This window comes from Macaca nemestrina, chromosome 7 (genome assembly GCF_043159975.1).
Source record: "Macaca nemestrina isolate mMacNem1 chromosome 7, mMacNem.hap1, whole genome shotgun sequence".
Lineage (NCBI taxonomy): Eukaryota > Metazoa > Chordata > Mammalia > Primates > Cercopithecidae > Macaca > Macaca nemestrina.
The window spans coordinates 72,975,262-72,996,688 of record NC_092131.1 but is presented as its reverse complement, the minus strand read 5'-3'; the positions used below and the strand labels follow the sequence as shown (position 1 = coordinate 72,996,688).

The window sequence follows — 21,427 nt, the reverse complement described above, 5'->3', positions numbered from 1 at the left end:
AGTTTACAGTACTGTTGTTGCCAGTTTAAAATTTCTCTAACCTCCATGTTAGTTGTTAGGTTGCAATGATACTTTTTAGCCATGTGGCTTCATTTTCATTAAGGCAGTCACGTTAATGTTCTTATTTAGGATTGGCCTCCATGGTTTAAAGAATGCACAGGAAGTAATTAGATACAGAGATGCATTTTTTATTGTTGTTCCCATGTTAAGAGCACTGCTTCCAACCAAAATAGCTGGTATTCCCCTGTTTTTCCACATCTACTATGACTAAAGCCAGTTTCTTTAAAAAGACCTTTCTCACTTAATGTCCTACTCTAGCAACTAAGAAGAAATAAGTGGAAAACAATAATGCATACTCAAAACTTTACATAAAAAGCAGTGATTGTCACATGTTAACTATATCCATGTACTGCAGACACAGATAATATTTTCTAAGGATTAGAAGAAAGGGAGTGTTAAAGCAACTGGCTTTAACACCACATTCTTCCCCCATTCCTTCATTAGTTAATAGACACTTGAATTGTTCTCAGTTTTTGGCAATTAGGAATAAAGCCACTGTTAACATTCAATATAAGTCTTTGTGTGGATGTGTATTTTCATATTTCTCCTGTGAATACTCATAAATGGGACTGCTCAGTTATATGATAAATATATGCTTAACTTTGTAAGAAACTGCTGAATTATTTTCCAAAGTAGTTGTACCCTCCTGCATTCCCACCAGCAATGTTTGGAAAGTCCATTTGCTCCACATACTTGTCATGGGTCAGTCTTTTTAATTTCGGCCATGCTAGTGGGTCTATCATGATATCTTGCTATGGTTTTAAATTTGCATTTTCCTAAAGACTAATGATGTTGAGTATTTTATAATAGTTATTGGACCAAAGGTTATTGTTATCATCTTTGTAACATTGATATGATAAGATTATCTAATCGAGAGTTGATACTCAGGTTTTGTCACTTGTCCCAATAATGTCCTTAACAAGCTTTTCCTTCCTCTAGATCCAAACTATGACCACACATTGGATTTAGTTGTCATGTTTCTTTGGTCTCTTTTAATCTCAGTTTTCTTTGTCTTTCTTGGACCTCAACTTAAAAAAAAATAATAATAAAGCATAGGCCTATTATTTTGTAACATGTCTCTCAATTTGGGTTTATCTGATATTTCCTTATGATAAGATTTGGGTTGGCATTTTTGGCAAGAATGTTACAAAAATTATGTTGTAACCTTTTCAAGGGCATTGTATCAAGGGCCCCACCTGTGAATATTAATGATGACTTTATATGTTACCCAAGAAATTTATGCCTATTCTGATGTTGCTAAGAATTTTCCTGTTTTCTTCTAGAATTTTCATAGTTTTGGCTTTTAGGTTTATGATCTATTTAGATATATTTTGTGTGTGTGAAGTGAAATAGGGATTGAGGTTCATTCTTTTTTTTTTTCAACATTTTGCCTTATTAGCTTTTCCTATTTCTTTGATTTCTGCTTATTATTATTCTACTTTCTTTGAAATTTAATTTGCTCTTCTTTTTCCACCTTTTTAAGTTGAAAACTTAGGTCAATTTTTATGACCTTTCTTCTTTTTATATAAGTATTTAAAGCTTTATATTTCTTGCTAAGTACTAGTACACTGCATCCCCTGAATTTTGGTATGTAATTTTTATTATCACTTAGTTCAAAATATTTCCTAATTCCCTTTGTAATTTTTTTTGATCCTTGGGTTATTGAGAAGGGTATTTAGGAATATTTGCGGCTTTTATAGATATTTTACTGCTATTGGTTTTTTGTTTAAGTGTGTGTGTGTGTGTGTGTGTGTGTATCAGCAAATATACTCTTTAAGATCTCAGGATTTTGAAATGTATTGAAACTTATTTTATGGTTAGTCTATTCTAATACTGCTATAAAGAACTGTCTGGACCTGGGTAAATTTACAAAGAAAAGAAGTTTAATTGACTCAAGGTTCTGCATGGCTAGGGAGGCTTAGGAAACTTACAATGATGGCAGAAGGGGAAGCAGGCACGTCTTACACGGCAGCAGGCAAGAGAGCATGTGAGAGCACAGGAAAAACTACCATTTATAAAACCTTCAGATCTCGTGAGAATTCACTCACTATCACGAGAACATCATGGAAGAAACCACCCCCATAATCTAATCACTTTTTACCAGGTCTCTCCTTCAACACCTGGGGATTACAATTCAAGATGAGATTTGGGTGGGGACACAAAGCCAAACCGTATCAATGGCCTAGCTTGTGGTCTGTCTTGGTAGATGTTCCATGTGCACTTGAAAAGGAATATGTAGTCTGCTATTGTTGGGCATAGTGTCCTACAGAGACAGATTTGTCTTCTAAGTCCTTACTGATTTTTACCTACTTGTTCAATCAATTCTGCAGATAAGGTATTGAAATCTCCATCTGTAATTGTAGATTTACCTATTCCTCCTTTGCTCTGTCAGCTTTTCCTTTATCCACATCTTGAAGCTCTATTCTTATGACTTTGATGTATTGATCCTGTCATCATTATGAAATGTCCCTTCTTTTTGTAGTACTCCTTTTCTTCCAAGTCTATTTTGTCTAACGTTAGTGTCACCGTTCCAAGTTTCTTAAACTTACTGATGCATGATACATATTTTTCCCTACTTTTCACTTCCCACTTATTCTGTATTAAAGATAAGTACATCTATTATAGAGAGCATTTTTTATAAGGTTGGATTTAAACATTTTATTTTGCTATTTGTCTTCTATTTATCCCATCTGCTTTTTGTTCTTCTGTTTCTCCTTTCATGTCTCCTTTTGAGTTAATCCAGTTTCTTTTAATTTTTCATTTAATTCATCTATTGGCTTTTATCTATACCTTTCTACTTTTTTTTTTAACTTTTTAAAAATTTTATCAGCTCTGGCCTACAGATCTACATTATTTTTTAAATGTACGATTTGAACTTTACAATCTGAATCCTTAACTTAATTCAGTCTACTTAGAATTTATATTGAACAATTTCACATGAAATATCAGAACATTATAGCAGTAGGATTCCATTTACCACTTCCTGGTCTTTGTGCTATTGTTTTATTGTAGCTTAAAACATATGTTACATTTGTATATGTTTTAAGCCCTATAAGCTAGTGCTGTGATAAGTTTTGCTTTAAGTAGTCATATGTCTTTTAAAGAAATTAAAAGAGGAAAAAGTATATTCTTTTTTATAAATACCCACATCTTTATCATTTTATTTTTGGTGTTTTTTCATTTCTTCCAAGTCTAGCTTTTCATCTGATATTATTTCCCCAGCCTGAAGAAATTGCTTTAGCATTTCTTTCTTTCTTTTCTTTCCTTTTTTTTTTTTTTTTTTTTTTTTTTTTTTTTTTTTTTGTGACAGAATTTCACTCTTGTTGCCCAGGCTGGAGTATAATGGCTCAATCTCAGCTCACCACAACCTCTGCCTCCCGGATTCAAGCAATTCTCCAATTCTCCTGCCTCAGGCTCCTGAGTAGCTGGGATTACAGGCATGTGCCACCACACCCAGCTAATTTTGTATTTTTAGTAGAGACAGAGTTTCTCCATGTTTGTCAAGCAGGTCTTGAACTCCCAACCTCAGGTGATCCGCCTGCCTCGGCCTCCCAAAGTGCTGGGATTACAAGCATGAGCCACCGTGCCCAGCCTTCTTTCTCTTTTGTAGAGACGGTATCTTGCTATGTTGCCTAGGCTGGTCTTGAATTCCTGACCTCAAGTGATCATCCTACCTGGGCCTCTCAAAATGCTGGGATTACAGGCATAAGCCATGGCACTGGCCAGCTTTAGCGTTCCTTATGTTGCAGGCTTGCTGGTGATGAATTCTCTGTTTTCATTTACCTGAATATATCTTTATTTTACCTTAATTTTTTTTTGGCCTCAATTTTTAAAGGATATTTTTACTAGATACAGAATTGTGGATTGAAAGCAGTTTTGTGTTGTTGTTATTTTATTTGTTGTCTGTCATCCTTTTAAAGATGTTCTCTGGCCCCGTTGTGTCTGATGAAAACTAAACTGTCATTTGTATTATTATTCTTTTTTATGTAATGTATCCTTTTTTTCTGACTGCTTTTAAGGTTTTTCTATTTTTGATTTTCATCAGTTTTACTATGATGTACCTAGTTATAGTTTTACTTATGGTTTTCTTTGTGTATATTCTGCTTTGAGTTTGCTCTGCTTCTTGGGCAAGTTATGTATTTCATCAAATTTGGGGATGTTTTGGCCATTCAAATACTTTTTACTACTCTGTCCTTTCTATCCTCTCCTTCTGGACTGTAATTACACATGTTAATCTGTTTGATATTGTACCACAGGTTACTGAGACCCAATTCAGCTTTTTGTTTTCATTAAATTGTATAGTTTTTTGTTGCTCTGTCTTTCATGTTCACTGACTGTTTCTTCTGCCATCTCCAATCTGCTGTTAAATCCATCCTATGAATATTTTATTTCACATTTGTGGTTTTTGGTTCTATAATGTTCATTTTGTTAATTTTTCTAGTTTACAATCTCTGTGGAGATTTTCTTTCTTTGCATTCATTATGACTATATTTACCTTTACTTTTTTTTTTTTTTTTTGAGATGGAGTTTCACTCTGTTGCCCAGGCTGGAGCACAGTGGTACAATCTTGGCTCACTGCAAGCCTCGCCTCCCAGGTTCAAGTGATTCTCCTGCCTTAGCCTCCCAAGTCGCTGGGATTACAGGTGTGTGCCACCATGCCTGGCTAATTTTTGTATTTTTAGTAGAGACAGGGTTTCACCATGTTGGCCAGGCTGGTCTCGAACTCCTGACCTCAGGTGATCCACCTGCCTCAGCCTCCCAAAGTGCTGGAATTACAGGCATAATTCTTGATTATATTTGCAATAGTTACTTTATAGTTCTTATCTGCTAACTCAAGCATCTACACTTCGGATTGGTTTCTTTCTTTCTTTCTTTTCTTTTTTTTTTTTTTTGAGGCGGAGTCTCACTCTGTCACCAGGCTGGAGTGCAGTTGCACGATCTCAGCTCACTGCAACGTTCGCCTCCCGGGTTCAAGCAATTCTCCTGCCTTAGCCTCCCAAGTAGCTGGGACTACAGGTGTGCGCCACCATGCCCAGCTAATTTTTTATTTTTAAGTTAATTTTTTTTTTTTTTTTTGAGATGGAGTCTCGCTCTGTGGCCCAGGTTGGAGTGCAGTGGCTGGATCTCAGCTCACTGCAAGCTCCGCCTCCCAGATTTACGCCATTCTCCTGCCTCAGCCTCCCGAGTAGCTGGGACTACAGGCACCCGCCATCTCGCCCAGCTAGTTTTTTGTATTTTTTTGGTAGAGACGGGGTTTCACCGGGTTATCCAGGATGGTCTCGATCTCCTGACCTCGTGATCCGCCTGGCTCGCCCTCCCAAAGTGCTGGGATTACAGGCTTGAGCCACTGCGCCCGGCCTTAAGTTAATTTTTTTACTTTTAGTAGAGACGGGGTTTCACCATGTTGGCCAGGATGGTCTTGATCTCTTGACCTCATGACCCGCCTGCCGTGGCCTCCCAAAGTGCTGGGATTACAGGTGTGAGCCACTGTGCCCAGCCAGTTTCATTTTTGTTTTTGGAGATGGAGTTTCTCTCTGTTGCCAAAGCTGGAATGCAGTGGCATGATCTTGGCTAACTGCAACCTACGCTTCCCGAGATCAAGTGATTCTCTTGCCTTAGCCTCCTGAGTAGCTGGGATTACAGGCATGCACCACCATGCCCGGCTAATTTTTATATTTTTGGTAGAGATGAGGTTTCACCATGTTGGCCAGGCTGGTCTTGAACTCCTGACATCAAGTGATCCACCCACCTCAGCCTCCCAAAGTACTGGGATTACAGGCTTGAGCCACTGCGCCCAGCCCAGATTGATTTATTTTGAATCCCTTTTTTCTTGACTGTGTGGATCACATGTTTGTATTTTTTATGTTTATTAATTTTTAATTGTGTATCAGACATTGTGAATGACACATTGCAGAGGCTTTAGAGATTATCTATGTTTGTCTGGAAATTACTGATTTTTTGCTAATTTAGTAGGCTGTTAAAGTTCTTTAGACTTAGTCTCCAAACTGTCTCCCTTGCAGTTGGTAGCAGCTGAGATCTCTGGTTAGGTCTTTCAAGTCTTTCAGCTGTTGCTTTTTTGCTGGGCTCTTTGGAATCTTCTCCAAGCATGTGCAGATCATGTTTTACCCAAGAATTTGAGGAGATTTATGTGCAAATTTTGTGGTTTTATCCTTTCTAGGATTCCCCATCATTTTCCAGCCTCTGGTTGCCTCAAACTCTGTCTTCTCTATCCTCAAATCAGTAAGTTCTGCAGCTTTCTGCTTGATTTCCAGTTGTTCCTGCTGGTCACACTGTCTGGAGATTGGCCGCTGACCTAGACAAATTTTACCTGGTATAATTCCCTTCTTTTCTTTCCTTTATTTTCCCAAATATAGTGGCATTAAAAAAACACAACCATTTATTACTATTATTATTGTTGTTCTCTCTCGCGGTTCTAGGGGTTAATGAGACTTCGTTGATGGTTCTTGCTTGGGTCTCCTATTGTTGTCAAATAGGGGCTAGGGGTCATCTTGAAATCCCCCTCAGTCTTATCGGTGTGGTAATTGATGCTAGCTGGCTGTTGGTGAGATTCCGTTGGACTGTCAGATGGAACACTTACATGTAACGTCTACTTGGGCATTCTCAGGATGGCTGGTTTCCAAGAGCAAGCATCCTGAGAGTGAGAGCCAGATGAATGCTATATTATCTTTTATTTCCTAGCCTCAGAAATCACGTAATGTCACTTCTGCCACATCCTATTCATTGAGGCAGTTACAAAGGAGAGCCCGTATTCAAGCACAGGGTATTAGACCCCACCTTTTGAGAGGGGAGTGTCAACTAATTTTCAGACAGATTTTAAAACTACCAAACCTTTCAAATGTCATGTCCTCTCCAGTTTCTGCCTGCTTTTGCTCATTCTTTGGTACTTTCAAATTGCTGGGTATTTATCTAGAATTTATATTATTATCTAGTAATCCAATACAAACTATTCCATCATTACCAGAGGTGGAACTCCCTCCCCTCTTTTTTTTCTCCATAGCATTCTCACATTTAATATTATTTACTTATTTACTTGTTTTATTTTGTGCATCCTCCCACTAAGCTCCATTAAGTGGGATTTTTTTGTTCTGTTTTGTTTTGTCTCTTTGATAAACTGCTAGGCATATAGTAGGTGCTCAGCAAATATTTTTTGAATTAATGATTGACTGAATCTTTACCTCTCCAAAACAGCCATAATAAAAGCTCTTAATGACAAAAGAGGACCTATACGTTTTACAGCCTTGTTCTTTCAGCACAGTTGCAATGGTAGAGTGGCATATCTAAGGTTCACTTCTCCTTGGCTTACAGAACAGGACTTAGAGATTTTGACAGTTCATTCTTATCATAACTATCATGTGGGTTAATTCAGAAGTCTAGATAGGCCAGCTGCAGATCAAATGAAATTACGTATGAAAGTGCTTTGTGAAGTGTAAAGTACTATAAGATTATAAAGTGTGTTAGATAATTGTTTGCAGTTGCATCCATTAGGCTGGCTTTTTCAGATTTAATTTTGAGAATATTCTGTGTGTGTGTGTGTGTTTGTGTATTTTTAAGGGATGAATATTTTGAATTATCAAAACAGTAATAAGGTTTACTGCAGTGTGTTTATAATAAAGTCCTTACTAAGTTCTTATTAATGTTTTGTGTGACTTTTCTTTATTAGGAACTTAAGAGATTTGAGAACTTCATAAAATCTTGTCCTCCTTTTGATATTGTCATTGATGGCCTCAACGTTGCCAAAATGTTTCCTAAAGCTCGTGAATCTCAAGTTGTAAGTATAAGTTTTACTTTGTTATTCCACATCTCTAGAAACATTTGTTGTACCCATTTATGACCTTCTTGGGGCTCTTAGCTCCTCAGTTTTTCTTCCTCTAAAACTAAGGTCCTCAGGGTGCCACAATGACCAACTGCATGCTCCCCTAACATTTACTATTTTCATCACAAATAAGTTGCTCTTCAAGGCTGGGAGAAAGCGATTAAAAGTGAGGAATTAAAAGAAAGATTGCAATGCAGGGCCAGATTTTCCTGTTTTGTGTAAAACTAACCTTCTTCTGGGTTTCTGCTTTCTCTTTGGGATCACTCTGTCATTTCCCTGTGGGTCATATTCTTATATTTGAAAATTATCAATATACAGTATCAAGAGATATTAATCACTCATTACTCACATTTGTTTTTTCCAAACATAGTATATTCATAAATTAACCTAAGCAGTTTTTTTTCTATATGGTAGCCATTTGTCAATTTATAAATGCCCTACTAGTTTCTAATAAGAATATCATTTTTCATAGCAGCAATTAGCAGTTACTTTCATCTCTATTTTGTAGATTAAAAAATTGAGGCTAATTTTGTATAGTAAATCTATAGAAAACAGTCATAATATCAAAATTGGATTGTAGAGAGCTCCTGGGTTTCAGACTTGTGGCGCTTATCACTGGCAATCTATAGCCATTCATCTGTAATTAAACTGTGTCTTAAAAATTGCTGCCACTGGCAGGCACAGTGGCTCACGCCTGTAATCCCAGCACTTTGGGAGGCCGAGGCTGGCAGATCACCTGAGGTCAGGCGTTCGAGACAAGCCTGGCCAACATGGTGAAACCCTGTCTCTACTAAAAATACAAAAATTAGTTGGGCATGGTGGCACATGCCTGTAATCCCAGCTACTCGGGAGGCTGAGGCAGGAGAATTGCTTGAACATGGGAGGCGGAGGTTGTGGTGAACCGAGATTGCGCCATTGCACTCCAGCCTGGGCAACAAGAGTGAAACTGTCTCAAAAAAATTAAAAAGTAATGATAAAAGGAGTAGTAAAATACATATGTATTATTTTTATATTTGAAATTGAAGCCTATGTAAAATTGAGGCGCCCTAATGGGAAGAATAGATAAATTTGCTAGACAGTTAAAAACAAAACTAAACTAAAAAACATAAACACTGTTAAAATACAACAAACTGCAAAATGTAGACCGGGCATGGTGGGTCATGCCTGTAATCCCAGCACTTTGGGGGGCCGAGGCGGGTGGATTGCCTGAGGTCAGGAGTTCGAGACCAGCCTGGCTAACATGATGAAACCCCATCTCTACTAAAAATACAAAAAAATTAACCAGGCATGGTGGCACCTGCCTGTAGTCCCAGCTACTTGGGAGGCTGAGACAGGAGAATCGCTTGAACCCAGAAGGCAGTGGTTTCAGTGAGCTGAGATCAAGCCACTGCACTCCAGCCTGGGCAACAGAGCAAGACTCCGTCTTAAAAAAAAAAAAAATGTTTACAGTATGTGACAAAGAGCAGATTTCCTGACTGTATCAGAACTGTTATAAACCTATAAGAAAGAGATGAACCGGCTGGGCATGATGGCTCACGCCTGTAATTCCAGCACTTTGGGAGGCCAAGGCGGGTGGGTCACTTGAGGTCAGGAGTTCAAGACCAGCCTGGCCAACATGGTGAAATCCCGTCTCTATTAAAAATGCAAAAATTAGCTGGGCATGGTGGCGGGTGCCTGTAATCCCAGCTGCTTGGGAGGCTGAGTCAAGAGAATCTCTTGAACCTGGGAGGCAGAGGTTGCAGTGAGCTGAGATCATGCCATTGCATTCCAGCCTGGGTAACAGAGTGAGACTCCATCTCGAAAACAAAAAAGAAAAAGATGGACCATGCAGTGGAAAAGTGGTTTAACTTTATTCATATTTATAGATACAGAGATTAAAATATTTATCTTCCAGATTGGTAGATATTTAAAAGTTGGTAATATTCAGTGTTTAGAATAGTTTGAAGAGGTAGGAAGGATGGTATCAGTGCAGTATTTTTGGTGGATGATTTGTCTATAACTTTCATTATCTAAAATATTGAAATTCTATTTTCAGGAACTGACATAGTAACACTAGTACATAAAGAAATGTATTCAAATATGTTCATTATTGCATTATTGGTAAGCAGAAAAATCTAAACAACCTGAATATCTATCAATCTAAAGCCCAATACATATTTAAATATTCATTTTTGTGAAAAAGGTAAACCTATATGTGCTGCTATGGAACAGTTGTCAGAATATAAGAAGCAAAATGAAAAACAACATGCTTAGAATTGCTCTACTTATATTAAAAACAAAGCAAAAAATTACCCATCTATAGATAAATGTTTGTTAGATAAGTTTGCATGTGCATGCCCAAAAAATTTCTAGAAGCTTAACACACACACACACGTGCGTGCACACATACACAATTTAACAGTGTAGTTACCTTTGGGAATTGGGAATAGAATACTGTATAAGAGAATGAGAGGATTTCTGGTTTTTGTTTACATTTTTTGAATTTTCTTTTACCATGAAAATTTTAAAAATATCAGGAAAGGAAAAAGGTTAAAAAGCATTCTTGGTAAATGTTTTAAAATAGTTTTATAATACTCTGTGTCTTGTGGATATACAATAATTTTTAAGTCATCTCCCTGTTGTTAGACAAATGAGGCTTTCCATTTTTTACTATGATAAGTAATGCTTTGGAAGACAACCTCTGTGCATGTTTCATAGGATGTCTTTGGAGTAGATTTTCAGAAACAGGACTCTTTAGTCAAAGAGTATGTATATTTTTAAAGATCTCACTATATATTGCCAAATTGCTTTCCAAAATGATTATAATAATTTATACTACCAGCAAAAGTGTATAGGGGTGCCTAAATATAACACATTTCTTTAAGGTTACTTATTACATGATTGTTTCAGCCACTCACCTATGCCATGAGTCCGCTAAGTGAAAAGGACTGGACGGTTTTTTCCTCATTTTTTAGGTCAAACAGATTTTTTTAAATTGTGGGACAAACTTTAATGAAATAGTTCCAGAGAGGGAATATTCTTCATTGTCTTTTATGTACTTATCTTTCTCTTAATACAATTACCTTTAAGTGTACATAAAGGAAAAATTAGGAATTTGAAGTTCCAAAGTCTTAAGTTTTTTCCATCTTTGAAGAGATTTCCAGATTTTTTTTTTCCTGTGGAATGATGTACATATTATTTATGCTCTTCCTGTAAACTCTCTGCATTATATGTTACACATTTTTCTCAGTCCTTTTACATTAATAGTTGATTATATATCTAGTATTATTCTCTGTAAGTTCATTAATGAGAAAATAACTTTTTTACATTCATTGTTTAAGGAGTAGCACCATTATCACATATCTTGATCTCAGAACCTATAGCTTAAGGGTGATAGAGATTAAGGAACTAAAAAAAGAAAGTTCTAGTTGTGAATGTGTTTTATTTTCTTAATTTTCAAATGAATCTTTTTTATATTTTAATTTTTCTGAAGTCTGAGTATATGCTATAATTAATGTCAGTAGAAACTTGCCAGCCACCATGTAGAGATTTATTGGTGACTGTTATAGCCTGGGTGTGTACAAAATTAGCTATATATAGCGTATGTCTATTCATCTGTTTGCCACCTCAGTTGAATTAGTTGTATTTGTAGCTCTACACACTGTTACACTGTTTAATTTTAACCTAAATCTTTTTTTTTTAAACTTTTATTTTAGGCTTGGGGGTACATGGGAAGACTTGTTACATACATAAACATTTGTCAAGGGGGTTCGTTGTACATATTATTTCATCACCCAGTTATTAAGCCCAGTACCCAATAGTTATCTTTTCTGCTCCTGTCCCTTCTCCCACACACCCCGTCAAGTAGACCCCAGTGTCTGTTGTTTCTTTGCGTTCATAAGCTTTTATAATTTAGTTCCCACTTATAAGCGAGAACATGTAGTATTTGGATTTCTGTTTCTGCATTAGTTTGCTAAGGGTAATAGCCTCCAGCTCTGTCCGCGTTCCTACAAAAGACATGATCTTGTTCCTTTTTTGGCTGCATAGTACTCCATGGTGTATATGTGCCACATTTTCTTTATCCAATCTGTCACTGATGGGCATTTAGGTTGATTCCATGTCTTTGCTATTGTGAATAGTACTGCAGTGAACATTCGTGTGCATGTGTCTTTATGGTAGAATGATTTCTACTCGTCTGTGTATATACCCAGTAATGGGATTGCTGGGTTGAATGATAGTTCTGCTTTTAGCTCTTTGAGAAATTGCTATACTACTTTCCACAATGGTTAAACTCATTTACACTCCCACCAACAGTGTGTAAGTGTTCCCTTTTCTCTGCAACCTCACCAGCATGTATTATTTTTTGACTTTTTTTATAATAGCCATTCTGACTGGTGTGAAATGGTATCTCATTGTGATTTTGATTTGCATTTCTCTAATGATCATTGATATTGAGCTTTTTTTCATATGCTTGTTGGCCACATGTTTGTCTTCTTTTGTGAATTGTCTGTTCATGTCCTTTGCCCACTTTTTGATGGGGTTGTTTTTCTCTTGTAAATTTGTAATTTTAACCTAAATCTTAACTTTAAATATGTTGCCAAAGGTTTCCTGACAATGTAATAAAAAACAGTGGAAATTGACACTTTTCTAAGACTAAGGTACAGAATTTTAAAGCAAGAGGAGGTTGTTATGACTGATTTTTGCATTTTGAAAAGTTGTCACTGAGCCTGCAAACTTCTACCTGCCAATACCTTCCCATAGACATTCAAGCAAAGTTGACTAACTTCCAGAATGGCATAATTCAAAGAAAGAAAAAGCAATGATCAGATGTGAAATACAGGTAAGCTCCAGTATTTTTCAACCTGTCTTAGTGTCATTTTGTTGGTCCTAAAAGTGTTATAGAAGTGAAGATGAATAGCACAGGCTCTAAGGACAGTGGTATGTAATGTGTCACCATGAGGATGTACAGAACTGTTATGGCCAAAAGTGATCTAGAACAAACAGCCTTCAACTCAGATATGAAAGTGTATACTTACATGTTAATTGTGATTCCAAAACAAGGTTATGGTATGGAACTATATGGATTAATGTATGATTTTGTTGGTTACTGAAATGGTATACTTTTTTGTTTGTGTTTTTTTGCTTAAAAGTTATTTATTCCTAAATCAGTGTTTCATCTTATAGTTTCTGGCGTCTTAATAATGAGGAAGTACGATTACAAGATGTGCTAAGTGGAACTGTGGACTATAAAGTCCCTGGGCTCAAGACACCCCCCAACCTCAGCCTGCTCAGTAGCTGGGACTACAGACATATGCCACCACATCCAGCTAATTTTTGTATTTTTTTTTTTTTTTTTTTTTGTGGAGATGGAGTTTTGTCATGTTGCCCGGGCTGGTCTTGAACTCCTGGGCTTAAGCAATCTGCCTGCTGTGGCCTCCCAAAGTGTTGGGATTACAGGTATAAACCACCATGCCAGTAGATTTTGCTTTTGACACAATTGGAGACTTGGCCAAGTCATGTCTCAATTCTTTAATGTTGGCATTTTTTTTCTTTTTTATTGGGAAATATAATATTTATATACCATAATATTCACCCTTTTAAAGTGTACAATTCAGTGGTTTTTACTGTATTCACAAAGTTTTGCAATCATCACCACTATCCAATTCCAGGACATTTTCATTTTCCTTGAAGAAACCTCATACCCATTAGCACTAACTCCCAATTTCTTCCTCCCCTTGGTCCCTGGCAACCACTAGTCTTCATTCTGTCTTTTCCTTTTTTCTTTTTTTTTTCTTTTGAGACAGGTACTTGTGTTGCCCAAGCTAGAGGGTAAGGGTGCAGTCATATCTCACTGCAACCTTGACCTCCTGGGCTCAAGTGGTCCTCCTGCCTCAGCCTTCCAAGTAGCTAGAACTACAGGCACACACCACCAGGCCCAGCTACTTTTATTATTTATTTATTTATTCATAGAAACAGGGTCTCACTGTGTTGCTCAGGCTGGTCTTGAACTCCTGGCCTCAGGCAGTCCTCCCAAAGTGCTGGAATTAACAGGTGTGAGCCACCATGTCCGGCCTTCTTTACATCTTTATGAATTTACCTATTCCAGACATTTCATATTTTCACTTAGCATAGTGTTTCAAAGTTCATCCATTTTGTAGCAGGAATCAGTATTTCATTCCCTTTTATTGCCAAATCGTGTTCCATTGTATGGATATGCCACATTTTATTCATTCGTTCTGTAGTTGATGGACCTTTGGGTTGTTACCACTTTTTGGCTATTATGAATAATGCTACTATGAACATTTGGGCACAAGTTTTTATGTGGACATAGGTTTTCATTTCTTTTGGCTATGCACCTGGGAATAGAATTGGTGGGTCATATGGTAACTTTGTGTTTAATCTTTTGAACTTCTCAACTGTTTTCCAAAGCAGCTGCATCATTTTGTATTCTCATCAGCTGTGTATAAAGGTTCTAATGTCTCCACATCCTCAGGAACACTTGTTATTTGTCTTTTTGATTATAGTCCTCCTAGCGGGTGTGAAGTGGTATCTTTTTGGTTTGTTTTGATCATGTAAGAAATGCAGGAAGTAGTATCTTTTAGTTTTTTTTTTTTTTTAGATGATGGAATCTCACTGTCACCGAGGCTGGAGTGCAGTGGCATGATCTCAGCTCACTGCAACCTCTGCCTCCCGGGTTCAAGCAATTATCATGGCTCAGCCTCCTAAGTAGCTGGGACTGCAGGCATGCGCCACCATGCCTGGCTAATTTTTTTTTTTTTTTTTTTTTGGAGTAGAGACGGGTTTTCGCCATGTTGGCCAGGCTGGTCTCAAACTCCTGACCTCAGGTGATCTGCCTGCCTCAGCCTCCCAAAGTGCTGGGATTACAGGTGTGAGCTACCTCACCTGGCCCAGTATCTTGTAGTTTTGATTTGCATTTGTTAATGATGCCTGATGTTGAATATCCTTTAATATATTTATTGGCCATTTATATATCTTCTTTGAAGAAATGTCTTTTTTTTTTTTTTTTTTTTTTTTGAGACAGAGTCTTACTCTGTCGCCCAGGCTAGAGTGCAGTGGCGCAATCTCAGTTCACTGCAACCTTCACCTACCAGGTTCAAGTGATTCTCCTGCCTCAGCCTCCCGAGTAGCTGGGATTACAGGCGTGTGCCACCACGCCCGGCTAATTTTTGTGTTTTTGTTAGAGACGGGGTTTCACCATGTTGGTTAGGCTGGTCTTGAACGCCTGACTTCAGCCTCCCAAAGTGTTGGGCTTACAGGCATGAGCCACCGTGCCTGGCCAGAAATGTCTATTTCTTTGCCCATTTTCAATTGTTTTTTATTATTACTGTTGAGTTGTAATTTTTTTTTTTTGAGACAGAGTCTCGCCTTGTCGCCCAGGCTGGAGTGCAGTGGCATGATCTCGGCTTACTGCAACCTCCACCTCCCGGGTTTAAATGATTCTCCTGCCTCAGCCTCCTGAGTAGCTGGGATTACGGGTGTGCACCACCATGCCCGGATCATTTTTGTATTTTTAGTAGAGACGGTGTTTTACCATGTTGGTCAGGCTGGTCTCGAACTCCTGACCTCGTGATCTGCCCATCTTGGCCTCCCAAAGTGCTAGGATTACAGGCGTGAGCCATCACACCCAGCCGAGTTATAATTTTTAACTATATACCAAATATTAGATCTTTATCAGATATATAATCTGTAAGTATTTTTTCCCAGGCTTTGGATTCTCTTTTTTTTTTTTTTTTTTTTTTTGAGACAGAGTCTTGCTCTGTCGCCCAGGCTGGAGCGCAGTGGCCGGATCTCGGCTCACTGCAAGCTCCGCCTCCCGGGTTTACGCCATTCTCCTGCCTCAGCCTCCCGAGTAGCTGGGACTACAGGCACCCGCCACCTCGCCCGGCTAGTTTTTTGTAGTTTTTAGTAGAGACGGGGTTTCACTGTGTTAGCCAGGATGGTCTCGATCTCCTGACCTTGTGATCCGCCCGTCTTGGCCTCCCAAAGTGCTGGGATTACAGGCTTGAGCCACCGCGCCCGGCCTGGATTCTCTTTTCAGTGTTTTGATGATATCCTTTGAAGCATAGAAGTCCAATTTATTTTTTCTTTTGTTGCCTGTGCTTTTGATGTCTAATCTAAGAAATCATTGCCTAGGGGCCGGGTGTGGTGACTCACGCCTGTAATCCCAGAATTTTGGGAGGCCAAGGCGGGTGGATCAGAGGTCAAGAGATGGAGACCATCCTGGCCAACATAGTGAAACTCTGTCTCTACTAAAAATACAACAATTAGCTGGGTGTGGTGGTGGGTGCCTGTAGTACCAGCTACTCACGAGGCGGAGGTTGCAGTAAGCCAAGATCGCGCCACTGCACTCCAGCCTGTCGACAGAGCAAGACTCTTTCTCAAAAAAAAGAAGAAAATATTGCCTAATCCAAGGTCATGAAGATTAATGCCTTTGATTCTTCTAAGAGTTTTATAGTTTTATTTCTTGCACTTACAATGTTTGCATTCTTAGGGAAACAGTTCAATCTTGAGTACATGATAAGCAACATAATTTAGAATATACTGAGATTAAAGGGGACTAACCTTCACCCTGTTTATTTGTTTAACCTGTAAATTTAGGCAGACTAAGCCTTGCTACTTATCTTGTAGCTGTTTTTCAAGTGTAAATTGTATTTTGCTTAAAGTATTTTTGTTGTTGTTGTTTTTAGAGATGGGGTCTTGCCATGTTGTCCAGGCTAGTCTCAAACCCTTGGGCTCAAGTGATCCGCCTGCTTCAGCCTCCCAAAGTGTTGGGATTATGGGTGTGAGCCACAGCGCACAGCCTGCATGAAGTAATATAATTCCCTGGTTTCAAATTTTGAGAAAAAGAAAAATTCTGAGCTTTTTTTTTTTCTTCTTTTTTTTAAAGAAGAGGGAAGGGTTCTGAGTGACTAGCAGATTGATTGTATAGCCTGCATTTTAAGAAGAACAGTTGTAGAAACTTGGCAGGGAATTATTAGGTTGATTCAGTTACTGTTTCTTGAGCCCCTGTTCCAAGCCAGATACTGTTTTAAGCTGTGAGAATATGACCATAGATCAATAACAGGAATGCTAGGCACAAGGTTAGGCTAATGGTTGTGTTATCTAAACAAGAAATGCATATTGTGCATCCTGTTGTCTATTAACAATGATTCTTGTGTTTGTGCTTGACTCTTTTCCTTAAAGATTTACTTGAATTGTCAGAATAGAAAATAATATTTACCCAAAATACATGAGATAAGATTTTTTAAAAAAATAAGCATTGCAGGCCAGGCATGGTGTCTCATGCCTGTAATTCCAGCGCTTTGGGAAGCTGAGGCGGGTGGATCCAGAGGTCAGAAGTTCAAGACCAGCCTGGCCAAGATGCTGAAACATGTCTCTACTAAAACTACAAAAATTAGCTGGGTGTGGTGGCACTTGCCTGTAATCTCAGCTACTCGGGAGGCTGAGGCAGGAGAATCACTTGAACCCAGCGGCAGAGGTTGCAGTGAGCGGAGATCATGCCACTGCACTCCAGCCTGGGCGACAGAGCGAGACTCCTTCTTAAAAAAAAAAAAAGGGCCGGGCGCAGTGGCTCATGCCTGTAATCCTAGCACTTTGGGAGGCCAAGCTGGACAGATCATCTGGGTCAGGAGTTCAAGACCAGCCTGGCCAACATGGGGAAACCCCATCTCTATTAAAAATACAAAATTAGCCGGGCGTGGTGGTGCATGCCTGTAATCCCAGCTACTTGGGAGACTGAAGCAGGGGAATCGCTTGAACCCAGGAGGCGGAGGTTGCAGTGAGTCGAGATCGAGCCATTGCACTTCAGCCTGGGTAACAAGAGTGAAACTGTCTCAAAAAAAAAAAAAGAAGTATTGCAAGTACTTTTAGTATTTAGTAACATTTAAATCTCTAGAATATGTTGTAATTTTGAAGAAACTATGACTAAATTTATTTTATTTTTTAAAAATTTTTATTTATTTTTGTTTTTTTGAGATGGAGTCTTGCTCTGTCACCCAGGTTGGAATGCAGTGGCATGATCTTGGCTCACTGCAACCTCTGCCGCCCACGTTCAAGCGATTCTCCTGCCTCAGCCTCCTGAGTAGCTGGGATTACAGGCACGTGCCACCACATCTGGCTAATTTTTGTAATTTTAGTAGAGACAGGGTTTCACCATGTTGGCCAGGATGGTCTCGATCTCCTGACCTCCTGATCTGCCCGCTTGGCCTCCCAAAGTGCTGGGATTACAGGTGTGAGCCACGGCACCAGGCCGACTAAATTTGAAAGTATTAGTTACGGACCCTTATATTCTGCTTGAGTCAACTTTTATATAGCACTTGAACCAACATCTCTTCATCATTATCTGTTGCAAGGTATTTTAGATTTTCTTGGTTTGGATTTCTTTCTTAATTTAATAAACTTAATTTTCCTAGAGCAGCTTTAGGTTCATGTATTCCTTTTTATGAACAGCCATTTCCGTACATGTTATTTGGACTCTTACAAATACTTCTGAACAAAGCCAGGCATGGAAGCATGCACCTGTTATATGATTTGGCTATGTCCCCACCCAAATCTCATCTTGAATTGTAGCTCCCATAATTCCCACATGTTGTGGGAGGGACTTGGTGGGAGATAATTGAATCATGGGGGCGGTTTCCCTCATACTCTTCTTGTGGTAGTGAGTAAGTCTCATGAGATCTGATGGTTTTATAAGAGGTTGCCCCTTTCCCTTCTCTCATTCTCTCTTGCCCACCGCCATGTAAGACGTGCCTTTTACCTTCTGCCATGATTGTGAGGCCTCTCAAGCCACGTGGAACTGTGAGTCCATTAAACCTCTTTTTCATTATAAATTAGCCAGTTTCGGGTATGTCTTTATCAGCAGCATGAAAACAGACTAACACAACCTGTAATCCCAGCACTTTAGGAGGCTGAGGTGGGAGAATCACTTAAGCCCAGGAGTACAAGACCAGCCTAGGCAACGTAGCGAGACCCCATCTCTACAGAAGATCAAAAAATACTAGCTGGATGTGATGGCATGCACCTGTGGTTCCAGCTTCTCAGAAGGCTGAAGCAGGAGGATTGCTTGAGCCCAGGAATTCAAGGCTGTAGTGAGCTGTGATCATGCCACTGCACTCCAGCCTGGACAAGAGTCTCAAAAACCAAAACCAAAACCAAACAAAAACAAAAACAAAAACAAAAAACGAAAAAAAAACTGGAGTGGGTAATTGGCACTACTATCCACCAAATTGCTCAAGCCAAAAACCAAGTATTCCAGACAGCCACAATTACTCTTTCTCTCTACCCCCATATCCAGTAGACTGACAAGTTTTCTTGGTTTTAACCCCCCAAAATATCCCATAGTCTAGTCGCTTCTTTCCATCTCCATTTACATCATCTCTCACCAAAACTCCTAAGTGATCTCCTTGCTTTTTTTCATGCTTGCCTCAATAACTTCCCATTACACTTAGAATAAAATCCAAGTTCCTCATGATGGATTATAAGAACTCTCATTATCTGGTCTTTACCTCTCTTTTCAACCTCATCTGGTTTTTTCTCTTTGTCTTTCACTGAATTATAGGTATACTAGAATTTTTCCTGTCCCTCAAACATGCTGAATTTGTTCCTGCCCCCAAATCTTCGTACTTGCTATTTCTTTAGTATTCTTCCATCTTCAAATGGCTGGATTATTATCAGCACCTCAAAGGTTTTTCTTGATTCTTCCAAAGTAACCTCATTCTGCCTCATCATTTCTTTTTTTTTTTTTTTTTTTTTTTTTTTGAGACAGAGTCTCGCTCTGTCGCCCAGGCTGGAGTGCTGTGGCTGGATCTCAGCTCACTGCAAGCTCTGCCTCCCGGGTTCCCGCCATTCTCCTGCCTCAGCCTCCCGAGTAGCTGGGACTACAGGCGCCCGCCACCTTGCCCGGCTAGTTTTTTTTGTATTTTTTTTTTAGTAGAGACGGGGTTTCACCTTGTTAGCCAGGATGGTCTCGATCTCCTGACCTTGTGATCCGCCCGTCTCGGCCTCCCAAAGTGCTGGGATTACAGGCTTGAGCCACCGCGCCCGGCCCTGCCTCATCATTTCTATCTGTATTTTCAGTTACATCAGGATTGCCAAGTCTAGCCCAGGAACTAGAGATGAGTTTCAACATGGCAATGCAAAACTGTCTTTGCCTGGATTCTCTTTTTCTTTCTTTGGATTCTCTTTTTCAATATCAAGTTCCTTCATAGTAGTTTTATGTGAAAAGAGACCTTGCTTTTGTTGACCATTTATCCTAGAATGATCAGGGAGGGAATTCTAAAAGTCTCCATGACTCATACTTTACACATACCTTTGTAACTTTCATTTCAAGAAATTAGGTTTTCTTTTCAGTTATCACTAATAATTGGTGCTGTGAGACCCCCTTGAGGAGGCAGGGACAACATAGTATAATAAATTTCCATTAAGAAAACAAAAGGAGTGGCCGGGTGCAGTGGCTCACACCTGTACTGTAATCCCAGCATTTTGGGAGGTCAAGGAGGGTGGATCACCTGAGGTCAGGAGTTCAAGACCAGCCTGACCAACGTGGTGAAACCCTGTCTCTACTAAAAATACAAAAACTAGCCAGGCGTGGTGGCGCGTGCCTGTAATCCCAGCTAGTAGGGAGACTGAGGCAGGAGAATCGCTTGAACCTGGGAGCCAGAGGTTGAATGAGCCAAGATCACGCCACTGTACTCCAGCCTGGGTGACAGAGTGGAAAAAAAAAAAGAAAGACAACAAAAGGATATAAAGTGGAAAGCTTCTAATGCTGCATTTTCTCTCTCATTCTCTCTTCCCCCACACACCTACCCATGATTCAGTTCTAATGCTTTTGTTCTTTGTTCCTTTTGCTGCTTGCATTTTGGATTTTCAGTGTTTATAAGCTGAATATATATATCCTCTAATAGAGGATATATAGGGGGGAAAAGCACATCATTTTAGTTAATCATGCTAGCTGTTCAAAATTCTCCTCCTTATTTTCTGTGGATAACTGAGAATTGGTTAAAATGGCTTCAGCAGAATGAAAATTTATAATGTAATTTAAAAGAATTATGGCTGACACCAGCACTGAATGCTTTCATTCTTATTGCATGCTTAGGGCATTGAATAGAGAGTGTTTGGTGAAAACACTGTAGAATTTGTTTTGATTGCCGTCTCTTAGTTGGTTTTATTACAGTGAGAGAAAAATGGAGGCAAGAGTATTAGTCATTAAAGGTCATTTGGCGAAGTGTTTATTTGGCAGTAAGTTCTTATTTTTCTGCCACTCAAGTTATTTTATTTCTTTCTGTCGATTTACATAACCTCTTGTAAAAGTTTCAATACCATAAAGCACCTAAGATACAATAGACTATGCTCAGTATTTTTGTGTGTATATAATCCCAGGCATATATATATATACACACACACACATTTTTTTTTTTCCCGAACTGTAGAAATGTTGAGTTTCTCAGTCCCCGTGCTTGAAATTATGTTTCAATAATGTTAAAGTGGGAAGGAAACTTAAAAATACCCTATTATGTTTACAATAGGAAATGTTAA

The 21,427-nt window shown here is 38.9% G+C and overlaps 1 protein-coding gene across 5 annotated transcripts in view; it reads left to right on the top strand.

The window, feature by feature from the left end:
- Positions 1 to 21,427, top strand: part of PROR (protein only RNase P catalytic subunit) — a 184,804-nt gene that overhangs the window by 46,166 nt on the left and 117,211 nt on the right. For 4 of the 5 annotated variants that reach the window (XR_011625959.1, XM_011734893.3, XM_011734892.3 and 1 more), the window contains one exon: positions 7,742 to 7,849. Coding sequence is in view for 4 of the 5 variants with exons in the window: in XM_011734893.3 (XP_011733195.2) it covers positions 7,742 to 7,849 (108 nt within the window). In the remaining variant the exon portion in view is untranslated. Of the gene's footprint in view, positions 1 to 6,666; positions 6,773 to 7,741; positions 7,850 to 21,427 lie in introns of those variants that run through there. The other variant, XM_011734894.3, reaches the window with a different exon arrangement.